The following is a 23194-nucleotide window of genomic DNA, read 5'->3' as shown; positions in this document are numbered from 1 at the left end:
ACATCACTACTTACCCATTCTTCTGCTGATAGGCTTTGGGGTTGTTTTCAGCTTCTTTCTATTGTAAGTAGTGCTACCTGGAACATTCCAGTAACTGTACTCTGGTGCATATGCATACTTTTCTCTAGGATGTGTATACCTGGGAATGGAATTGTTGGCCATCAGCCATCAGGTGTGTTTAGCTCTACTGGGTAATGTCAGATTCTTTTCCAAACTAATCGTGCCAGTTTACATTCTCACGTCCTATTAACCAGTTTTTACATCTTTGACAATCTGGTAGGATTGAACTAGTCTCTCACTATAGTTTTAATTTGCATTCCCCTGATCTCTGCTGAATGTGAGCTTTTTTCATTTTTCGTTGGCTATTCATGGTTCCTCTTTTATGACCTAGTAATTTGTAGGAATTCTTTATATATTCTGGGTACTAACCATTTGTCAGTTATATGTATTGCTGGTTTCTTAGTTTGTGGGGGTTTTTTTCACAATACAGGTTCTTAAATTTAATGTCAAATTTATCTTATATTTTCTTTATTGACTGGTGCTTTTTGTCTCATATCTAAGAAATCCTTCCTTTTGCCAAGGGTTTAAAAGCTATTGCTGATAATACTTAATTTCAATTGTTTTTTATTTACTGATTTGGAATCCTGTAATCTTTCTCAGTTCTCTTAATTCTAATAATTATTTGTAGTTGTTTTGGGTTTTCTTCACACTCATCTCATATGTGATTAATAATAATTTTCTTTCTATCTAGATCTTATTTCATTTTTTCTTGCTCTAATGTGTTGGATAGAATCTCCAATATAATGTTCACTTCATCTGATTTTTGGGGAATTTATTTGCTAAAGATTGTTTTTAATATCCTTTAATCTCTTTCATTTATTTATTTATTTATTCGGTTGCATTGGGTCTTTGTTGCTGCACGTGGGCTTTCTCCAGTTGCTGCAAGTCGGGGCTGCTCTTCATTGCGGTGCGTGGGCTTCTCATTGCAGTGGCTTCTCTTGTTGCGGAGCACGGGCTCTAGGCGTGCGGGCTTCAGTAGTTGTGGCACTCAGGCTCTAGGGCACTAGGGCTTCAGTAGTTGTGGCACATGGGCTTAGTTGCTCCACGGCATGTGGGATCTTCCTGAACCAGGGATCAAACCTGTGTCCCTGCATTGGCAGGCAGATTCTTAACCACTGCGCCACCAGGGAAGTACCCTGCTGGTGGACTCTTTAATCTCTGCAGCATATATACTGATATATGCTCATCACCCACCCTTCATTCCCAGTTTTTGGTTACTTGTACTTCTTTTTCTTCCTTTACCATTTTTTTTCCTTTTCTTTTTTGGACTGGTCTTACCAGAGGTTCATCAAGTTTTTAGTCTTTTGAAATAACTAAATTTTATCTTCATTGATTTCTGTTTTATATTTGTTTCCTAATTCATTAATTATTGTTCTTTATTATTTTTATTCATCTACTCATTTGGAGTTTATTTTGCAGCCCTCTTTCTAATTTTTAGGTGGATGCCTGTCATCTTTTGTCTTTTTTTAATGCATTTCTCTCCAAATATTGCTCTAGCCATCCCATGAGTTTTGATACATAGTTTAAAAAATATTACTCAATTCTAGATTTTTTTTTTAATGCAGACCAAGCCCAGACCTCAGGCCCAGCAGAAATCTGCATTTTTTTGTTTGTTTGTTTTTGTTTTTTGGCCTTGCCATGCAGTCTGTGGAATCTCAGTTCCCTGACCAGGGATTGAACCTGGGCCACGGCAGTGATAGCCCAGAATCTTTACCACTAGGACACCAGGGAACTCCCTAGATATTTTCTAATTTCCTTTTGCTTTAGTCTTTTACCTGTGAGTTTAAAATTTCTTAATGTTCAAAAGTCTTTTTTTCTTTAGTTACATTTTTGTTATTGAAATTTCTAACTTGATTGTACTGTGGTCAGAGAATATTGCCCTTTTGATACCAGTCCTGTATCAAAATATAGTCCTGTATTAGTTATTTTCTACTGCATAACAAATTATGCCCAAATTTAATGGCTTAAAGAGTTATCTCACTTTTTAAAAAATTAATTAATTAATTTTATTTTTGGCTGCTTTGGGTCTTCGTTGCTGCGCGTGGGCTTTCTCTAGTTGCGGCGAGAGGGGGCTACTCTTCACTGTGGTGCACGGGCTTCTTATTGTGGTGGCTTGTCTTGTTGAGCACGGGCTCTAGGCGTGCAGGCTTCAGTAGTTGTGGCATGAGGGGTCAGTAGTTGTGGCTCTTGGGCTCTAGAGCACAGGCTCAGTAGTTGTGGCACACGGACTTAGTTGCTCCATGGCATGTGGGATCTTCCCGGACCAGGGCTCGAACCTGTGTCCCCTGCATTGGCAGGCAGATTCTTAACCACTGTGCCACCAGGGAAGTCCATGTCTCACAGTTTTTGTGGGTCAGAAATCTGGACTCAGCTTAGGTTGAGTTCCCTGCCTCTGGGTCTCTTATAGGCTGTGATCAAGGTGTCAGCTGGTAGGGGAGTCAGCTTAAGGCTCAACTCAGGTGAATCCACTTCTAGGTGTTTGGCCTCTTTTTTTTTTTTTTTTTTAATATGTGTGTATGTATGTATGTATGGCTGCATCAGGTCTTAGTTGCGGCACGCGGGATCTTCGTTGTGGCACGTGGGCTTCTCTCTAGTTGTGGCCCGTGTGCTCAGTAGTTGCGGCGCATGGGCTTAGTTGCCCCTCAGCATGTGGGATCTTAGTTCCCTGACCAGGGATTGAACCCGTGTCCCCTGCATTGGAAGGCGGATTCTTAACCACTGAACCACCAAGGAAGTCCATGTTTGGCCGCTTAATATTACTTACTGACTTGGCAAGGTCATCAGTGCATTTAAACAGATTTACATATATTTACCCCATCATTTTTAGTTATTTTCAACAGAAGGGTCAGGGTATTTAATCAACCAAACTGTTATAGAGAAAAAAATGTGTCTGCTTAAGCTACTAAGGACCTGAACTAAAAACGAAGAAATGATTTTGTGAGAGGAAAATATTTTTTAGCCCAGGAAGCTGTATGAATTAGAGTCCAGTGAGGAGACCAAAAGCAACGTTACATATTTCAACAGAGGGAATTTAATAGAAGGAATTGGTTACACAGGTGTGGGAGGGCTGGGAGGCACCAGGGTAGCCTAGTGATAGTAATTGCAGGAAGCAGTCCCCTTTCCTAGGGCTGGGGACACAAAGGGAGAAGACTGGGGTTTCCAGAACCTGGATGTGTGGAGGAGAGGTCCTGTGAGGCTAGTGCTCAGATCTCTGAGAGGAATCTCTGCTTGAGTGCTGCTGCTAGCTCCGAAGGGCCCAAGGAGAGCCCTTATGTGGGAAGGAACAAGCTTTCTCCTTTCTCCTACCTTCCAGTCACCCTCTAGTTCCCCTGTTGTCCAGTCCTAACAGCTGGAAAGAGAAGAATGTAGTTTGCAGAACCCTAGCCCCAGCATGTCTAAGCAGAGTATAGAAGAGTGGATGTGAAGGGGAGAGACAATCGCTTAACTTAAGAGGTTGATCCAGTGCCCCTGGAGCCTCAGGAGGCCTGCCCAACTCAGCCAGTGTAAGTCACAGAGGTTACAGGGTCATGACTTACACTGCTGCTGCCAACCATGACTTCAGAACTTCACAAAGCACTTATTTATAATAACTGGTATGAAATAACAGCTTTTTCTCCCTTTTTCTTAGAATATGAAATATTACCAAGGTATCCGGGCTGCTGTGAGCAGGGTGAAGGACAAAGGACAGAAGGCCTTGGTTCTTGACATTGGCACTGGCACAGGACTCTTGTCAATGATGGCTGTCACGGCTGGTGCTGACTTCTGCTATGCCATTGAGGTGAGCCACACTCTTCACATGTTTGTCCTGTGTCCTATGTGGGAAGTTCTTTATGTCCCTTGCACTCTGCCCATCTGTTTGTTCACAGACAGACATTCATGGAGTGTTCACTCCATGCCAAGCACAGGGGCAGGTTCAGAGAACACAGAGATGAATCAGACACAGTTCCTTCCTCCAGGAGCTCATTTTCTTCCCTGCAAACAGCGGTTCTCAGCCTTGGCTGCATGTCAGAATCACTGAGGAGCTTTAAAAAAGCTAATGTCTAGTCAGTCGTTGTCATGTCCTCCCCCCACCTACCCATTTTAATTATTATTCTGGGATGTGGCCGGGGCATTGGGATTTTCGAATTGCACCAAGGTTGAGATTACTACCTTAAAGATCCCCACAGAGCCAGCCATCCTACTACATTTACCAATAGTTCCACAGTCTGCCATTTCTTTCCTTTAATGAAACATTAAACATATATTATTTTTCTGATAATGTAAATAATACATATCCTTATATGAGATTTGGTAAATATAAAATAAAAATAGTGTGTTAACTATTATCAAAGTTAACTATTGTTAAAATTTTGGTGTATTTTCTTCCAAGCTTTTGGGAAAGGGGGCATGTATTTAAGCACTTTGCCCTACAAAATTTGGTTCATATGGTGATTAAGTTGCAGATAACAAAGTCCCAAAATAACAGTGGCTTAAACAGATAGAAGAAGTTTTTTGCTTTCTCACACGAAGTGTAGAGGTCAGCATTCTGGGTGTTATACCCAGACTCCTTCCAGCTCCCCTGCCACCCCTTGCTTACAGGGTAGCCCTCATGTTTATGGTCTAGAAAGGTAGGCATTTTAGGCTGAGGGAATAACGTGGTGTGTTTGGGGAAGTGTCATCCAGAGTTGTGGCAGAGGGTTGTCATGGTAGCAAAACCTAGAAAGGTGGATTATAGCTAGACTCTGGAAGACCTGAGTGTCTCAATAAAGACTTTTAACTCTAATATCTTGAGTTAGGTGTTCTTAACCTGAGGTAAGAATAATGGGCTTCAGGTCTCCATAAAAGTTCTGAGAGGGGTGTGTGCATGGGTGCGTGCGATTCTGTACACTTGCCTCAGGATTTCATTAAATTGATTAAGAGCCATTTCTTTGCCTTTGTGGGAGTCTTTGAGCTGATAAAAAGAAATCAGTGTAGGCTCAACTAGATTTTTTTTTTTTTAATTTTCTTCCAGAAACATTTTAATAAAAATTAGCCACTTCCAAGAAATGCCCACTGCATGCCCACCAATAAAAGGGAACCATAACAAATAGAAAATTTACCATATGGCTATGATTTAAAGAAAACAAACTAGTGCACACTCAAGCACACCAGCAAAGTCAGATATTAAAGTCACATTCTTTCTTATGGGCTATGATTAGGATTCTGAAGAGACACTGAAATAAAACTTAATACAAATGCTGAACTATTCAGGTCAAAGAACCTCTACAGAAGCATCTGACTTCAAAGGCATTCCAGTTTGAGACTCAATTTCAGAATAAGGCATAACAAATGAACACAAGACATACAGCGTGAAAGGAGGGATTCTGTAATTCCCAACATACTCTGAACCTGATAGAACAAATCTAGGTTTTTTTTAAATTATTATTTTTCTTTAAACAATTGCCAAGACTGGAATCAAAGATAAATAGAAGGCACAACAGTTTTGCTCTGGTTTTGTGTTATTCAGATTTTTTTAAAAAGAAATTTTTTTTTTTTTTTTACAAATACAAATTAAACATGAAAAAACTACTTCAAAAAAAACCTAACAGTTCAAGAAAAGCTTATCAGTTGCATTCTAGACATTTAAAACCTACTGAACAATTTAAATTTCAGTGGTAAAAACAGTAGGTTTTGGAACTGTTTTGTGACCACGTATCCAAAGAGAAACTCCACTAACACCTTTTATTCAGTTTTTAACCATACCAGAGAGAATCTAAATTGTCAATTTTTCCAACAGCAATTTTTCCACACCAGAAGGTAGTCATGACTCTCAAAGAAGAGACAATTTGGGTTCTTCCTGCCTTAAAAGTGTTTATCAAATCCTGTAATTCTCACAGGCTTTTGAAACATGTAGAAAATAAGTAAGAAATATTCCAGTGAATGAAACATACCAAATGTCAGTAATAAGCAAGACACATTCCTTTGGGGAAACTGTTAAAAAGAAAACCAGTCTGTATATGCAAATAAAACAAGGAAATGCAGTCTTTTTTTTTTTCTTCTTTAAAAATCCGTTTTTCCTAAAATATCATTCCGCAAAATGATATGAAGTGAAGGACTAAAAGGTGGCGGGGTCGGGGAGAGAGGGAGAAGGAGCACACACCATTAATACAAAAAGTAAAATTGGGGGCTTCCCTGGTGGTGCAGTGGTTGAGAGTCCGCCTGTCAATGCAGGGGACACGGGTTCGAGCCCTGGTCTGGGAAGATCCCACATGCCACGGAGCAACTGGGCCCGTGAGCCACAATTGCTGAGCCTGCGCATCTGGAGCCTGTGCTCCGCAACAAGAGAGGCCACGATGGTGAGAGGCCTGCGCACCGCGATGAAGAGTGGCCCCCGCTCGCCGCGACTAGGGAGAGCCCTCGCACAGAAATGAAGACCCAACACAGCCAAAAATAAATAAATAAATAAATAAATTTATTAAAAAAAAAAAAAAAAGTAAAATTGTACAAACATAAGCAGTGTATCATAGACTAGAATCAGATTCCAAGATACCAAAAGTTGGCTGAAGAAATTCACCATTCTGTGGGAGCTAGGGTTTGTACTGCTGCCTGAAGATCGGTGACGAGCAATTCACTGCCTTGGAGCAATGCCCTTTCCCACTCCAAGTCCTGGTTTCTGCATCATGCCTCCTCGTGTGATGCCTGTCATCGCACCACCCAGCCCACCTCGAGGGCCTCCAGGTCCCCGCAGGCGGTTATCTCGGCGATCCCCTTCCTGGGCGGCTTGAGTCTTCTTTTCGTCCACATTCAGGCGGACCTCACCTCTGAACGTGATGGGCCTGTTGCTAAGCACCTTCTGAACAGGCTCAGAATCATCAAACACAATGAACCCAAAATTGGGTAATTTCCCACCGCTGTTAATACGCAGCTCCACCACATTCCCATAATTTTGAAAAAAATCTTTAAGCTCTGATTTGTCCACCTCATGAGGCAGGTTGCTGATAAAGAGCTGGTGACTGTCAGGGTGTCTCCCGAGTCTTTGCGGTTCAGCATCACCTTGCTCACCAGCCTCACGGACTAGTCTAGGCCCCCTCTGGAGAGGAACATTTATTCGCTGTTCTTGAACCCTTTGATCCCTCTGAGGCCTCTGTGGTGGAATTTGAGATTCAGGCTTAGACTCCGGACGAGGCTGTGAAGCTGGTACTTTAACAGCATGAGGTGGTATCCCAGTAACTGGAACAGCTCCACTGGGTGGAAGGTTCTTGCTGGTCACAGATGCCCAAGAAAAGGTTCTCAAGTCCTTCTGCACTGTCTGGGCTATGTCTGCAGGCACTGGAGAAGAACTCTTCTGAGCATCCTCAGGAGCAGTTTCTTCCAATACTGGCTCAGACTTTTCCTCTTGGACTTCAGACACAGGTTCTTGCTCCAGTTCTGGTTCAGCAACAGGTTCTTCTAAATGTTCTTCTAAGTCATTGCTGACAGTTTGATCATAGGAAGTTCCAGAATCATCAGGTACCACCTCAGGTGTCTGCTGTCTTTCTTCAGGTTCCTCTACTTCTTCTTCAGATTCTTCCTGAGGCTCAGTGACAAAGCCACCAAAGACCTCATCTTGGTATCTGAAGATATCATTGTGAACATAGAACTTATTTGCAACAGAGCTCTCAGGAGCAAGGACAGACGTCTGCATGAATCTCCTCAAAGCCTGGTTGTTATTAGAGAGCAAGCCCATCACCTGGACCACCACACGGTCGTTCAGAGTGGCACGAGCATCGACATGACGGATCTTAGTGTGGCAATTGGTGAAGTTTTGTGACATCACTTTCCTATGGATTTCTTTCTGTCCATAGACTGCATCTGCTGGCTTTCCATTTGCATCCAATCCCACATGGACATAAGAAGAGTTCTTTCCATAAAATCTGTGTAGCATGTCTGGGGCCTGGTTCAGCAGTGTGTAATACTGTCTCACAAATTCCCGCCCGACCAGCAGGGGACTAGGCTTCTCCATAACCATTGCTTTGGTCGATTCAGCCTGCACGGCTGAGCGGGAGAGGAACAAGCTCTGCTCCACAGCACGGCAGAAACAAAACACTCAACTAGATTTTATTATCTTTGTAAATGAAGAAACTAAGACCCATAGAGGTTAAAGATATAAGTCCCACAGTTAGTAAGTAGGAGAGCTAGACCTGGAGCTTGGTCTTTTTAGTTCCTAATATGGTGCTCACTCCACATTGGTAGCTTTGATGGGAGGGTGTGAGTGTGTGTGAGAGTTAGTTTTCTAGTGTGGGTGTCTAGGGTGGAGGCAGGGTTGCCATTGACTGGTAAGAGGAACTCAGAGGAAGATAACTTACTTGGCAGGAGAGAAAATGCATTTCATTTTGGATGTGTTGAGAATGAGAGAGACAGGTCTTGTGGCAGGAGCCAGTATATATGTGGACTGCTAATTAAAAATATAGGGTGAGAACATATTTTTCGATGGAATTGGTAGGACTGTACTCTTAGGTTTTTCCATATTTTTACATCACTTACCTGGATTTCAAATTCTCTTGCTGCTCTCGCCTGTGACTCTCAGACCTCTTCCGTTTGACTCTTGACATCTTATGGTGGCCTCCCAGTTTTTGTTTAGTGACTACCTGTTTGATCCTCTGGTCTTCCTGTCTGTGGATTGCCCTGTGGTTTCAGCTCTGCCTGAGCTGCATGGCAACAGGAAAGACAGGTCCAGAAGAAAGAGTGAGAGAGAACCTGCTGGTCCCTATAGACGGAAGTCTGAACCTTGAGAGACTCGCATATATAGTGGATTTGGGACTCACTTGCTAAAGATGTGACAGGTGAAGCTGGCAGTGTAGGAGGTTGTCCACGGAGAGAGAGTACACTGAAAAGAGCAAACCTTGGAACACGCCTATGTTCAGGGGGCTGAGGGAAGAAGAGTGGCCATAAAGTCAAGTCCAGACAGACACGAAGAGACCCTAGAGGGTAGGGGGCAGAAAGCATAGAAATTGTGAGAAAGAGGGAGTGGTCAGTAGGTGTGGATGTTATAGAGTAGCACTGTCCAATAGAACTTTCTGATGTTGAAAATCTTCTGTGGCTCTACTGGCCAGTATGCTGGTCCCTAGCCACATGTGGCAGCTGAGCACTTGAAATGTGACTAGTAGGCCCGAGGAACTGAATTTTTGAATTTTATTCAGTTTTAATTTACATTTAAATAGCTACATATGGCTACTGTATTAGCGCAGGTGTAGAAATTGAGCAGGATGAGAACTGAGAAAGCTGTGGGTTGGCAACTAGGAGGTTATTGGTGACCCGCCTTTAGGTGATATTTTCAGGAGAATAAGGTTGAGGAATGGATGGAATATAAGAAATCACAGACATTGACTGTAGGCTTCTCTTTTAGTACATTTGAAAAGGAAGGAATATTTGGGGAAGGTGCATTGGTTACAGTGATTTCTGTGGCAAATGCCTTGAAAACAAAGCATGGTCCTGGCTTCCTCTCTTTCTTCTTTTTAAGGGCAAAAAGAACTTTCTCAGGAATCTCTAGCAGACCTCTCTTTAGGTATCATTGGCCAGAATAAGGTTAAATGCCATTTAACTTACCTCATTGACCTTAGACCAGACAGGTGCACCACTTGAAAGAAGGTCAGTTCCCCAAACTGATTTGAGGGCCGGGGGAGGACACAGAATGATGTTGGGAAGTCAGCTTCAGGGTTCATTCCAGATAATGTTGGGGTGAGTTCTTGAGTTCTTGGTGGCTGAGGAGGAGGCTGTGAATGACAGAGCCTGAAGGGTCAGTGGAGGAGATGAATGATAAGTCATGAGGCAGGAGGGCTGAGAGGATGGTGTGAGCTTGTGATACTTTTGTGTTGGAGGTAAACTGATTGGTGAGAACTGAGGGTTTGAGGCCCTCAAACTATGAATACATCAAAACCATCAAGCCAGAGCCTAGAAATAATTTGAAACAGATTGTGAAGATTTTTTTTCCTAGCTGAGCACATATGCATTCTTTATAGAAGAATATAGCATTTCCCTTTTGATTATAATAAAAGAAATACGTGATCATGGCAGAAAATATGGGTGATGCAGAAAAGGTCTTAGAAAAAAATGGAAATCTTGTCATCGTGACCAGACACTTTATCATTTTCAAAAATTTCCTCTCTCTGTGTGTGGCCGCATGTGCATCTGTATGTTTTATGCAGTGACGTGGTTGGAGCTGTGCAATCTAAATTGGGAAGGCTGGAAAGTAAGAGTTGGAGAAACTTATGTTTAGGGACATGTGAAGGGTTCAGGGAAGACTTCTGTAGGGGGGGGATTTGTGCTGCCCTGGAAAGTTGGGTTTGCTTTGGCAGGTGGGGGTAGGGCAGGGAAGGCTCAGGCTTGCCTCCTGCACAATGAGGACATCCGCATGGCTGTAGCATTGGTTGTGTGTGTGTGAGTGTGTGTGTGTGTGTGTATCGGGTGGAGGGTGTGGGAGGGGAGTAAGGCTGGGTAAAGTAAGGTGGTCCACATTTTGGAGGGCCTCAAATACCGTAAGAAAATACAGGCTGTGTTCTGCTAGCAGTAGGGATTTGAGACAGTTTTGAGCAGGAGGGTAACCTGCTCACACTTAACAGCTACTACAGTTACAGTCTCACTTTCCTCTAGGGAGCACATACACTTCCTGTCCCAGGTCACAGATCATGGTTTCGTGAGGCAAGTCCCCTTCCTGGTTCCCTCTAGCATAGCACTGACACCTGCCATCCTTACTAAGTAGTGCAGCCTCCTTGGGAGCCCCCTGTGTCCCTCCTGTGCCTGGCATGTAATGGGAAGGCCCAGCTGCAAGTTAAACCCAGCGGAATCTCATCCTTTTGTATTCATTTCCAAGACACACGTTTGGAGAAGTATTTAAGTTACATAGATGAAGTCTTGTTTATTTATCAGATGAACCCAAATCAGCCCAATGAAGTATTTTGCCTGTATCAAATGGTAACAAAGGTACATTTTGTGTATTCAGGAAGAAATTCTGTAGTGGAGGCCTCTTTTACTTCAAGTCATAGGACCAGAATCAAGGCATATCTTGGGTTTTAGGATGTTATTTAATTTATTGCTCATTTTTACTTGGGTTTTGTCTCTAATTTTTAGATTTTCAAACCTATGGCTGATGCTGCTGTGAAGATTGTGGAGAAAAATGGCTTCAGTGATAAGATTAAGATTATCAACAAGCATTCCACTGAGGTGACCATAGGGCCAGGTAAGATCAACACATCCTGTGTCAAAAGCTTTACTTGCTCTTGGGCTTCCCTGGTGGCGCAGTGGTTGAGAGTCTGCCTGCTGATGCGGGGGACACGGGTTCGAGCCCTGGTCTGGGAAGATCCCACATGCCACGGAGCGGCTGGGCCCGTGAGCCACAATTGCTGAGCCTGCGCGTCTGGAGCCTGTGCCCCGCAACGGGAGGGGCCGCGATGGAGAAAGGCCCGCGCACCGCGATGAAGAGCGGCCCCCGCTTGCCGCAACTGGAGAAAGCCCTCGCACGAACCGAAGACCCAATACAGACAAAAATAATAAATAAATAAATAAATAAATAAAAAAGAAAATCCTTTTAAAAAAAAAAAAAAAAAAAAAGCTTTACTTGCTCTTGTAGGAGAGAGGAAAAGGTTTATTCCAGTTTGTGGAATAGATGTACCCAGGTAACCACAGAGACTGGGGCCTCTCCATGTGCTGATCTGAAGATAAGCACTCTGCTTTTCTGTTAGTTTATTTCTCTACTAGTTGAAACAAATCAGGAATGAGTAAACCAGAGCTAATCAAGTATAAGAGTGGTGATGCAAACAAATGAAACCTGTTGCTTAAGCAAGTTGGAATTCTTATGTGGTTCAATTTATCTGAGTTTTGAGTTTTATCAGACAGAGGTAAAACTAAGTTGATAGTAGAAAGAGGTTTGCTTAGTTCCGATATCCTGTCTCAGTATCCAGTGTGAGAGATTTGCCTGTGTAGCTTGGTCTCTCCAGGTTTTCAGAATATTTTTTATAGTTTAGGAATTTGTATCAGACTTCTAACATTTCACATGCCACTGATACCGGAAGAGCACAGTGGAAAGATTTACAAGAAGCTTCTAGGGAGACTTCCCTGGTGGCACAGTGGTTAAGAATCTGCCTGCCAATGCAGCGGACACAGGTTCAAACCCTGGTCCAGGAAGATCCCACATGCCACGGAGCAACTAAACCCGTGCGCCACAACTACTGAGCCTGTGCTCTAGACCCCACGAACCACAACTACTGAGCCCGTGAGCCACAATTACTGAGCCTGTGTGCCACAACTACTGAAGCCTGTACACCTAGAGCCCGTGCTCCACAACAAGAGAAGCCACTGCAATGAGAAGCTCGTGCACTACAACGAAGAGTAGCCCCCGCTTGCCACAACTAGAGAAAAGCCCGCAACTAGAGAAAACCTGTGTGCAGCAACGAAGACCCAATGCAGCCAAAAATAAATAAATAAATAAATAAATAAATAAATAAATAAATAAATAAATAAATTTAAAAGAAAAGAAGCATCTACCTAAAGTCAACATTTTTCTCCCATTTGAAAATCATATTTTTTATGGAGAATCGGAAACATTTACAAAAGAAGGGATTAGTATACCCTGTATTTATTTTTAAAGCATAACATACATATAGAAGAGTGCACAGATCATCCCATTTTTAATCAACATTATTGAGGTATAATTCATGTAAAGTAGATACACCCATTTGAAGTGTATAGTTTGAGTTTTAACAAATGTAAACACACTTGTAACCACTTCCACCATCAAGATACTAGAATGTCTCCATCACGCTCAAAGAGATTCCTTATGACTCTTCGCAGTCATTCCCCCCCATATCCCTGGCCCTAGGCACCCACTGATCTGCTTTCTTCAATATAGATTAGATTGGCCTTTTCTAGAATTTTGAATAAGTGAAATTGTACAGTGTGTACTCTTTTGTGCCTGCTTTCTTTTCTGTAGCACAGTGCTTTTGAGTTTTGTCCACAGTGTTTTATGTAAAAAGCATTCATTTCCTTCTGTTACTGAGCAGCACTCCATGTGTGTACATCCCATAATCCGTTCATCCCTTCACCTATTGATGGACATGAGTAGTTTCTTGGATGGGTCTTTGGGTTCACTGATCTTTTCTTTTGTGGTGTTTGATCTGCTGTCAAGCATATCTAGTGAACTTTTCATTTCTGATACTGTATTTTTCATCTCTGAAAGTTCCCTTTGATTCTTTTTTACAACTCCCGTTGTTCTATATGTTCATGTGTTCCTTTAAATAGTTAACATATTTATATTAGCTGTTTTAACATCCTTCTTTTCCACTGCCTCTCTCTGTCTTCTCTGGGTTTGTTCTATTGACTAATATTTATCCTGGTTTTGGGTCCTGTTTTCCTTCTTTGTGTGTCTAGTAATTTTTATTTGAAGGTTGTGTATATTGGGAGATTGGCATTGCTAAGTGCTGAGTTTTGTTTTCTTCCCTTAAAAGCTTTGTCTGGCATGCAGTTGGGTTTCTTGCAGATCAGTTTGATCCTTTCAAGGCTTGTTTTTAAGCTTTGTTGGAGCAGGGTTAGAATAGCTTTAAGACAGGGTTTCTCAACTGCAGCACTGTTGACATTTTGAGCCTGATAATTCTTTGCTGGGAGAGTTGTCCTGTGCATTGTGGGATGTTTACCACTGGCCTCTAACCTGTAGAAGCCCATAGCACCTCCCTCCCCCACACCATTTGTGTCAACAAAAAATGTCTCCAGACATTGCCAAATGTGCCAGGTGTGTGTAGGGGGGTGGGGGCAAAGCTCCCCCTATTGAGAACCCTTGTTCTAAGCCTGCTTTAGCCACACTAGTACAGCGTGACCTTTCTGGGGTCTCTGCTGAGTGCCTGGGCGCTGGCTAATCAGAACTAGAATGTTTCTTAGTCCTCTGAGCTCTGGCGGTTGTTCACCTTATAGCTACATGGTCATCCTTTGCCCAGCCTTCTAGAGGCTTAGCCTGTGTGTGTGTGACTATAGTCAGCAAGAGACATGAGGGGAACCCTCTGCAGATTTCTGAAGCCCTTTTTCTGTGTAACTTCCTGTCCGGCTCTCTCCCTGAAGTGTAGCCTCCTCCACTCCCTTGAACGCTTTGCTGTCTCCTTATTCAGCAAGACACTTTGCTTGGCCTCTCACTCTGTGTACCGAGTACCATGGTCTGGAAAGTGCCTGCTGGCTGGAAGCCAGGGCAGTAGTAGAGGTCACTTTGTTTCCCATTGTTCAACGTCTAAAACCACTTGTTTCATATATTTTGCCAGGTTTTCTAGTTGCTTATGGTGGTGGATAAGTCTGATCCCAGTTACTCCATTTTGGCCCGAGATCTTGAGAGCATGGAGACTCACCTGCCGAGCAGCCTTTGCCGTGTCACTCATCTGTGCTCTGCCGTGTCCCTCCTCCAGGCTGTGTGTTGTTCACGCCAGGCCCCTCATGTTTCTTAATATTTTTCTATGTAGTGCTTATGACTGCAATAATGAAGTAATTATGTAATTATGTATTTAATGTCTGTATCCCCACACAGCTGAAGCATCCTGAGCTCATGGACTGTGTAGTCTTATTAATTATTCCATTCCATAACTTGGCACAGGGCCTGGCACATGAAAGAATTCAGTCATATTTGTTTAGTGAGTAGATTGTTAGCTTTGCTTGGTCCTTAACCCCTTGTAAATGGGACTTTGTTTCTACTTCTTCAACTTGACAAGTGGCTTCCTCACTGCCCGGGCTGATGGTCTTTTCCCTGCTTTACAAACACTGCAGCTTTGGTACTTCTGCCATTCAGTCCTTCTGAAAACTTTCCCTTCCCAGGCCTCAGTGACATCTCCCAGTCTTGGTTCTCCTTTGCAGCTTCCTTTTTGCTCCCAAATGCATATTTCCAAGCTTCTGTTCTGAGCCCTTTTAAAAATTGGCGTCTGAGTTTGTTGCCTAGTCTCCAGAGATGGATTACATGCTGAGACGTGTAGCAGCCGACTTGGGGTGGCATTTATTCATTCATCCAGTCATTTGGTGAAGACTTCTGAGGCCCCTGGGGTACCTGCCCCTCCTCTGGCTCCCCCTGCACCCTCTGTACCCTTCTACATTAGTACTCACAGGCCCTCAAAAAGTATTTGTTGAAATTCATTAGATCATAAAGCTTTATTTTTGAAGCAGATTTGGGCAATAAATCATTTTAAGTTATATAATTGGCTTAAAAATTATTCAGAAGGTAGAATTGGTAGGGCTTGGTGATTGATTAGATGTAAGGTGACAAAAGGGAGGAATCAAGAATTGAGCTAACATTTGCTGACTGTTACTGGGTGCTCGGCGTTCTAGGCACTGGGGTGCAATGGTGAACAGGCCAGTTAGGGTTCTGGTTCTCCTGGAGCTGGTCAGTGATGCCCAGGTTTCAGGACTGTGTGACTGGTGGTGCCGTTCATTGAGAAGAAATGTTGGACAGAGAAGCAGGTGTGTGCAAGTGGGGTGGTTGGCTTAGTATGGGACAGTGTATTTCAGTTGGAGTTTGGCATGATATCAGAGAGGATGGGCAGTGACCCGGGAGGGTGGTCTCTGTGCCAGGAGGCAGAAGTTTCTTCTCAGCCTCCTTTCACGTTGTGCTGCCATTGAGAACACGTGTACTTCATAGGAACTGGATAGATTTTACCTTTGTTATTTGAAACACCACCAGGTGAAGCAGATCTTGTAACCTACCACTCTTTTACAGAGGAGGTGACTTATGGTCAGGACTGAGGGTTTAAGGCTAGAAAGTGGGATCCAGGCCCAGCTCTCTATGACTCAAGGTTCAAGCTCTCTCTACTGCGTCCTTCTTTGAACCTCTTAATGCTGCTCTTTTCTTGCTTCATCTGTGATACTTGTCTTCTGTGTAGGGAAGATGAGTGGGCTTTGTCAGATTGTAATTCATGAGCCATTAGGAGTGTTTACAGTTAATTCTCCATGATGAATACCCCTTCCAAAGTCAGTTTTATCTCGCCTCATTAAAACTTGTAATTGTAGAAGTAACATTACTTTATATTATAGATGTTTAAAAAATAGAGTTAACAGAAAGACCTTCCATAATCCTACTGTCCTTAAAAAACTGTTATTTGGGGGATTGTTTGGTAGCAAGAAACTAACTTGATTAAGGGGGATTTAGTGTAAGGAACTGGGGTTTCTGAATCCTGGATCTCAGTTGTATCATTGGGTATCAGTGGAATCAGCCTCTCTCTTGCTTTAGTTTTCTCCCCCTCTCTGCAGCCTAGAAATATCTGAAGTACCAGCATTCAGTTTTTGCTTTTCAAATAATTTTTGCTAATTTAATAGTTAATAGTTTAATTGTTTGTATCTCTCTAATTGCTAATAAGAATGAAAATTTCTTCATATATTTGATTGATTTGCTTTCTATTTTGAACTATTTGTATTTTTGCCTGGTTTTCTTCTTGGGTGTTTGTAGTTTTCTGATCAGTTTTACAAGTCCCTTGCAATATTAAACACACAGAAAAATTGATAGAGTAGTATGCTGAACACCCATGTTCTCTTAACCAAGACTTAGTCACTAGTTAGCATTTTGATGTGTACATGTTATGTCAATGTGGATTTTATTTTATTTTTTTTGGCTGAACCGTTGAAAAGTCAGTTGCAGACATGATGACACTTCTAAATACTTCAGCATATGTATGTGCTTTCAATTTTAGTGACCTATTAACCTTTTATCTTTTACATATTTGCTGTAAATATTTGTTCCAATCTGTTGCTTGCTTCTGACTGTTTCCTTTTGTTTCTCAGATGGTGACATGCCATGCCGTGCCAACATCCTGATCACGGAGCTGTTTGACACGGAACTGATTGGGGAGGGAGCACTGCCCTCCTATGAACACGCACACAGGCATCTCGTGCAGGTAGGGGACTGAGGGCCTCCTTCGGGCAAATTGCTGTGATCTCAGTTGACTCACACAGCTCTCATTGACACAGTATGCTCTACGTAGCCCGAGCCCTCAGTACCTCTCTGTACACCTTAGGGCACGCTTTGATTCCTACGAGATTCTGATTGTCCTCAATTATGACTTCTGTGCCTCTTGAATGCCAAGTCTTAGTAGGTTAGAGTCAGAAGACTAGAAACTGTCTTCAAATTCAATTCAGCAAACATTCTTTGAATGTCATGTGTGTGTAAGGTGTTCTAGCATCCAGGGAGAAGTATAAGCCATTCTTCTTGCTTCTACATCCACACTAGTCAGCAGTTGTAACGACTTGATGGGCCAAATGGAGAGGTAGGCAGAAGCACCACTGACATTTGGTTTAGGGCTGGTGGAAAAGGTCAAGGGTCAGGAAGGAGATGAGGACATGTGTGGAGAGGGTGGAATTTGGAAAGGCACTGAGGAAAAGGAGAGATGTCCCAGGTGGAGGACCTGTTTGGTAGGTCAGTGGGAACACCAGCCTAAGGTGCTTGTAAGCTTATGTGGAGAATGGGGTAGAGGATAGAAGACCGTGAATGCCAGGCTGTTCCAGATGAAGGAGTTTGGGTGGTGATAATCTTTGGCAGTTTTTTTTTTTTCTTTAGTAAATTTGTTTGTTTATTTTTATTTTTGGCTCTGTTGGGTCTTCGTTGCAGTGCGCAGGCTTTTCTCTAGTTGCGGTGAGCGGGGGCTACTCTTCGTTGCAGTGCACAGGCTTCACATTGCGGTGGCTTCTCTTGTTGTGGAGCATGGGCTCTAGGCACGCAGGCTTCAGTAGTTGTGGCACACAGGCTCAGTAGTTGGGGCTTGCGGGCTCTTGAGCGCAGGCTCAGTAGTTGTGGCGCACGGGCTTAGCTGCTCAGCAGCATGTGGAATCTTCCCAGGCCAGGGCTTGAACCCGTGTCCCTTGCATTGGCAGGCAGATTCTTAACCACTGTGCCACCAGGGAAGCCCCGACAGTTGTTTTGAGAAAGGAGAGATATGCTGAAAATGTTAGCTCAGAGATGTTGGTCTTGCTTTTTTATGAACATAAACTGGGAGGTGGAGACTCAGAGGCAAAGGCCGGCTGGGGAGGTGTGAGTGTTTGCTGCTTCTGCTGGCACCTGCCATGTGGGCACTGTTCACATGAGCCTGTAACTGTCTTAGCCCGGGATTCTTTGAGGGGTACTTAGTACCCCTGGAGTGAGGAAGGGGGCTCCTTCCAAGGCATTTGGGGCCAGCGTCCACATTACTCATGTGGTCAGCATGTGATGGTGATCGTCCTCCAGCTCCCCATCCTGCGTGAGATGTCTCGTCGTCTCCAAAATGCAAAATTCTTCCTAGTAACTTTGGTAGAAATTATTTCTATTTCTCCACATTAAAACCATCAATTAGATGAATCCCTGAAATAGAGAACAAGGATATTTAGAATTAATGTTGTCCAATTTGTCTTTCTCTAGTTCATCTAGTAATTAAAGGCACACTGGCAGCCGTCCTCAGCTTCCTCTCCCAGCTGGCCCGTAGCAGCCGGCTGTGCACTGTCCACTCTGATCCCTGTCCCCGTCTGCCCAGCCTGAGTCTCAGCTTGAAGGAGCCATGGCGGCACACAGTCTCCATTACCGTGTCCCTTTTCCTGCCACATTGGAGGTCATGGAACTGGGGTGCTGGAGTGTCTGACAGTCCATGTGGTATTGCAGTGACCCAGGAATTGATCTCAGAAGACACATTTATTGGTGCCTTCATTTTGCAGGGCCCTTTCCTGAGTACCAAGGATACGAGGGTGAGCTCCTGGGGAGGCAGGTAGGTGGGCAGGTGGTCACAGTACAGTTTGAGGTCCACGCTGATGGTGGTCGGTGGGGTGAGGTCCTGCCCACTCTGGTGGGAGAAGTCGGGGAGGTTGGGGAAGATGAAGCATGAGCTGAGTCAGTCTTGAGAGTGAGCAGGGTTTGGCCTGGCAGCTGGGGGGAGTCGCGGCAGAGGAGGTCAGCCTGCACAAAGATGTGAAGATGAGTCAGATTATGGGTGTGTGGGAGGCAGGGTAAGAGAGAAGGCTGAAGGGCTGGGCAGGGCCTGACCAAGAAGGGCCCCTGTGCTCCAGAAGGCAATGTGGTAGCTCAGAAGGGTGTTTTTTTTTTTTTTTTTTAAATAGGTGTACAACTTTTTTTTTTTTCCCAGATTTTTTACGTTTTTGGTTTTTTTAAACATTTTTTATTTATTATTTTTATTTTTGGCTGCGTTGGGTCTTCGTTTCTGTGCGAGGGCTTTCTCCAGTTGCGGCAAGTGGGGGCCACTCTTCATCGTGGTGCGCAGGCCTCTCACTATCGCGGCCTCTCTTGTTGCGGAGCACAGGCTCCAGACGCTCAGGCTCAGTAGTTGTGGCTCACGGGCCCAGTTGCTCCACGGCATGTGGGATCTTCCCAGACCAGGGCTTGAACCCGTGTCCTCTGCATTGGCAGGCAGATTCTCAACCACTGCGCCACCAGGGAAGCCCCACTCAGAAGGGTTTTAAGCAGAGGATCAGTGTCAGATTTACGCAGGCAGGCATGTGGAGAGCAGCTGGGGTGCAGCACTAGAGGCAGGAAGACTAGTTAGAAGGTGGCTGGAGTTGTCCAGGTGCTGGGCTGAGGTAGGCCTTAGTCAGGGCCATAGAAATGGAACCCAGAGAGGTAGACTCGGGGAGGAGGAAGGTGGTCAAGGACTCCTGTTACTTAGATGTGGAGGCATTGAGGATGATGCCAGGGTTTGAGGTGTAGGTGACTGGCTTGGATGGTGGTGCTCCCTGTTGACTGGGAGGAGGATCAGGCCTGGGAAGGTGGGGGAGAGGTGAAGGTGACTTGTTTGGTTTAGACAGACATTGAGCTGAGGGTCAGCCAAGTAGAGAGGACTAGGAGGCATTTGGTACATGTATTTGGTAAATGAAGATGGAGTGCTTGAGGTCAAACAGGAGAGTACACGGTGGGAGAAAAAGATGGTCCAGACCAGGTCTCTGGGGAATCCTCTCTGTGAGGGATGGGCAGGGGAAGCACAGCTTTGTGAAGGAGACAGAGTGGGAGAGCAGTGCTTCTCATCCAGAGCTGTGTCTGGAGACAGTTTTGATGTCACAGCTGAGAGGTGGTGCTACTGTCATCTTGTGGGTAGAGGCCAGGGATGTGACCAAACATCCCACAATGCACAGAGCAGCCCCCACAGTAAAGGATCACCTGATCCAAAAGGTCACTAGTGCTGAGGTAGAGAAACCCTGTGCTTGTGCTTTCTGTGTGGTAGCAGCTGTGAGTGTCCTCTTCATGGCTGGGCCCCTAGTGCCTGGCGGGTAGAGCGTGTTGGATGAATGAGGCAGAAGGGAAATTGGATGAGGGACTGCAGCCAAAGCCAAGTGAGGAGAGTGGTCGGCAGTGCCAGGTGAGGCCAGGAGGTCAGGTCGGTTGAGGATGGACACTTGTCCATTGGGCTGTGCAGTAAGAAGGTTCTGGTGTCTGGGTGAGAGCTACACTGAAGGGAAGCTCGGAGCTCAGTGCCAGGATTACTGCTTAGCAGGAAGACTTAGACTCTTTCTTCACAGTTGGTGTGGGAGTTAATCAGCATGATGACAGTTAAGGTTTATTTTTGAAATATTCAAGAGTGTCAGGTAGCTAGGAACTTACCTGACATAAGTCGTCCTAGGCATAATGTGTATTCTTTCTGAAATCTGGTTTCTTCTGTTCCCAAGGGCATTGGCTGAAAACAGTTCACTGTCCTAATAGTGATAAGGCATTAGATGTTACTAAACCTGCCTAATATTAGGGAATAAATCTCTTTGGCTCAATGGGAATTACTGTGGGTCAACGTAACTGGTTATTTTTTTGTTCTTTTGTTTTACTTTTTTAATATAAACTTAGGAAAATTGTGAGGCAGTGCCTCACAGAGCAACCGTCTACGCGCAGCTGGTGGAGTCCAGGAGGATGTGGTCGTGGAACAAGCTGTTTCCCATCCGTGTTCAGACCAGCCTTGGAGAGCAAGTCATCGTCCCCCCCTTGGAACTGGAGAGGTGTCCTGGCGCGCCCTCTGTCTACGACATTCAGCTGAACCAGGTGTCTCTCACTGACTTCACTGTCCTCAGCGACGTGCTGCCTATGTTCAGGTACCAAGGAGCCACCCAGGGTCATGGTGTTTGGAGACACTTGGTGAATTGCGGTCTTTGGCAGTTCTTTTTGAGTTCATTTTGACATCAGGAGTCCATTGCAAACAAGTCTCATTGCTGGTGAGGTCACCATAAATGCTTAAAGATGGAGTGTGTGAGCTTAAAATATGCTTCAGTTCCTGAATATTCTTCCACAGTGTGGACTTCAGCAAGCAAGTCAGTAGCTCAGCAGCCTCCCATAGCAGGCAGTTTGAACCTCTGGCATCTGGCCAAGCTCAGGTGGTTCTCTCCTGGTGGGATATTGAAATGGACCCTGAGGGGAAGATCAAGTGCACCATGGCCCCCTTCTGGGCACACTCGGATCCAGAGGAGCTCCAGGTAAGAGGCAGGAGCTGAGCACGTTTTCGTGGAAATCAGGAAACTTGTCCACTTTTGGTCCTGGGAAAGGAGCATGTTGAATCTTAGATTCCTAAGAATTTCGGGCTTCCCTGGTGGCGCAGTGGTTGGGAGTCCGCCTGCCAATTCAGAGGACATGGGTTCGAGACCTGGTCCGGGAAGATCCCACATGCCATGAGGCAACTAAGCCCGTGCACCACAACTACTGAGCCTGCGCTCCAGAGCCCGCGAGCCACAACTACTGAAGCCCAAGTGCCTAGAGCCCGTGCTCTGCAAGAAGAGAAGCCACTGCAATGAGAAGCCTGCGCACCACAATGAAGAGTAGCCCCAGCTTTCCTCAACTAGAGAAAAACCTGCACGCAGCAACGAAGACCCAACGCAGCCAAAAATAAATAAAATAAAATAAATACATTTATAAAAAAAAAAAATAGAATTTAGAGTTAGAAGGGACTATGTCAGAATCAATGTCAAAGAAGAGTTTAAAAGAAAAAAAAGCAAGGCTAGCTGTAGTAGGATATAAGATAGACTTCTCAGGCCAAGTTCATGGTCAGCACCAGCGGTCACAGTGAGCCATAGGGCAGCTTTGGTGTGCTGGCTCTCCCCTCGTCCTGGTACAGCCACTCTTAGACCTGCCCACCGAGTAATCCAGGGGTCCTCAGATTAGCTTGTGATAGAGAGCTACAGCCTGTCTACAGCCGCATTTTCTGTAGCCTCAAAATCTACCTTCTTCAGCTCCATGGAAAGTGGGGAGGATGTGAACTACAGAAAAGGAAATACATATTATATTCCTTTTTCTTTAAAAATATTTTTTTAAATTAATTTTATTTATTTATTTATTTTTCGGCTGTGTTGGGTCTTCGTTGCTGCGCACGGGCTTTCTCTAGTTGAGGCGAGCAGGGGCTACTCTTTATTGCAGTGCGCTGGCTTCTCACTGCAGTGGCTTCTCGTTGCAGAGCACAGGCTCTAGGCGCGCGGGCTTCAGTAGTTGTGGCTCACAGGCTCTAGAGCGCGGGCTCAGTACCTGTGGCACATGGGCTTAGTTGCTCCACGGCACGTGAGATCTTCCCAGACCAGGGCTCGAACCCGTGTCCCCTGCATTGGCAGGTGGATTCTTAACCACTGCGCCACCAGGGAAGTCCAAGAACCATGCAGATTTAAACTGCAGTGAAATACTGTTTCTCACGTATTAGTGAATAAAGTTCAGAGTTTGCACACTGTTGGTGGAGCCGTGGGGCAGCTCAGGAGGGTGCTCACCAGAGCGTTGTGGAGTGCAGCAAGGCCCACAGTCTGTCAGGATGGGAAGTGATGCCCCTTCTAGGCATTTAGGCTCTGGATGGAGCTGCATACGTGTAGAATGACGTGTGTGCCAGGATACTCACTGCAGCCCTGATTAAATAGAAAAGACTGGAACAACCTAGAGGCCACCAGCAGGGACTGGCTAAGTCCATTTTCCTGCATCCACTCAGAGGGTGAGGTGGCTCTCTCTGCACTGATGTGGAACAATCTCAAGGATAGATCAAGTGAAACAACAAGAGGCGCAGAACAGTGTGTGCTATGCCAACGTTGGTGTTATTAAAAATAAGAATATATGTGTTTATGAGCTTTTATGTGTGGTGCATGTATGTAAGGGTATCATGGGAAGAATTCACAGAAATTGGTGAAAATGGTTGCTTCTGGGAAGGGAGCTGGAGGTTAGGGGTGGAAAGGAAACTTATTTTTCACTCCATGACTCTTTTATATCTTTTGA

The 23194-nt window shown here is 44.6% G+C and overlaps 2 protein-coding genes across 5 annotated transcripts in view; one reads left to right on the top strand and one right to left on the bottom strand.

Moving 5' to 3' along the window:
• Positions 1 to 23194, top strand: part of PRMT7 (protein arginine methyltransferase 7) — a 51259-nt gene that overhangs the window by 13582 nt on the left and 14483 nt on the right. For all 4 annotated transcript variants that reach the window (XM_007198174.2, XM_007198173.2, XM_057533831.1 and 1 more), the window contains exons 4-8: positions 3689 to 3838; positions 11125 to 11233; positions 16789 to 16901; positions 20810 to 21051; positions 21249 to 21429. In XM_007198174.2, the coding sequence (XP_007198236.1) occupies positions 3689 to 3838; positions 11125 to 11233; positions 16789 to 16901; positions 20810 to 21051; positions 21249 to 21429 (795 nt within the window). The remainder of the gene's footprint in view (positions 1 to 3688; positions 3839 to 11124; positions 11234 to 16788; positions 16902 to 20809; positions 21052 to 21248; positions 21430 to 23194) is intronic.
• On the bottom strand, positions 6647 to 8095 carry LOC102997508 (ras GTPase-activating protein-binding protein 1-like). Its single transcript, XM_057533843.1, has one exon. It carries the CDS (start codon positions 8024 to 8026, stop codon positions 6647 to 6649), a length of 1380 nt encoding a protein of 459 aa, XP_057389826.1. The 5' UTR covers positions 8027 to 8095.

This window comes from Balaenoptera acutorostrata, chromosome 19 (assembly GCF_949987535.1).
Source record: "Balaenoptera acutorostrata chromosome 19, mBalAcu1.1, whole genome shotgun sequence".
NCBI classification, from domain to species: Eukaryota; Metazoa; Chordata; class Mammalia; order Artiodactyla; family Balaenopteridae; genus Balaenoptera; species Balaenoptera acutorostrata.
Note: the sequence above shows the minus strand (reverse complement) of the source record. Positions and strands in the feature narration are given on the sequence as shown.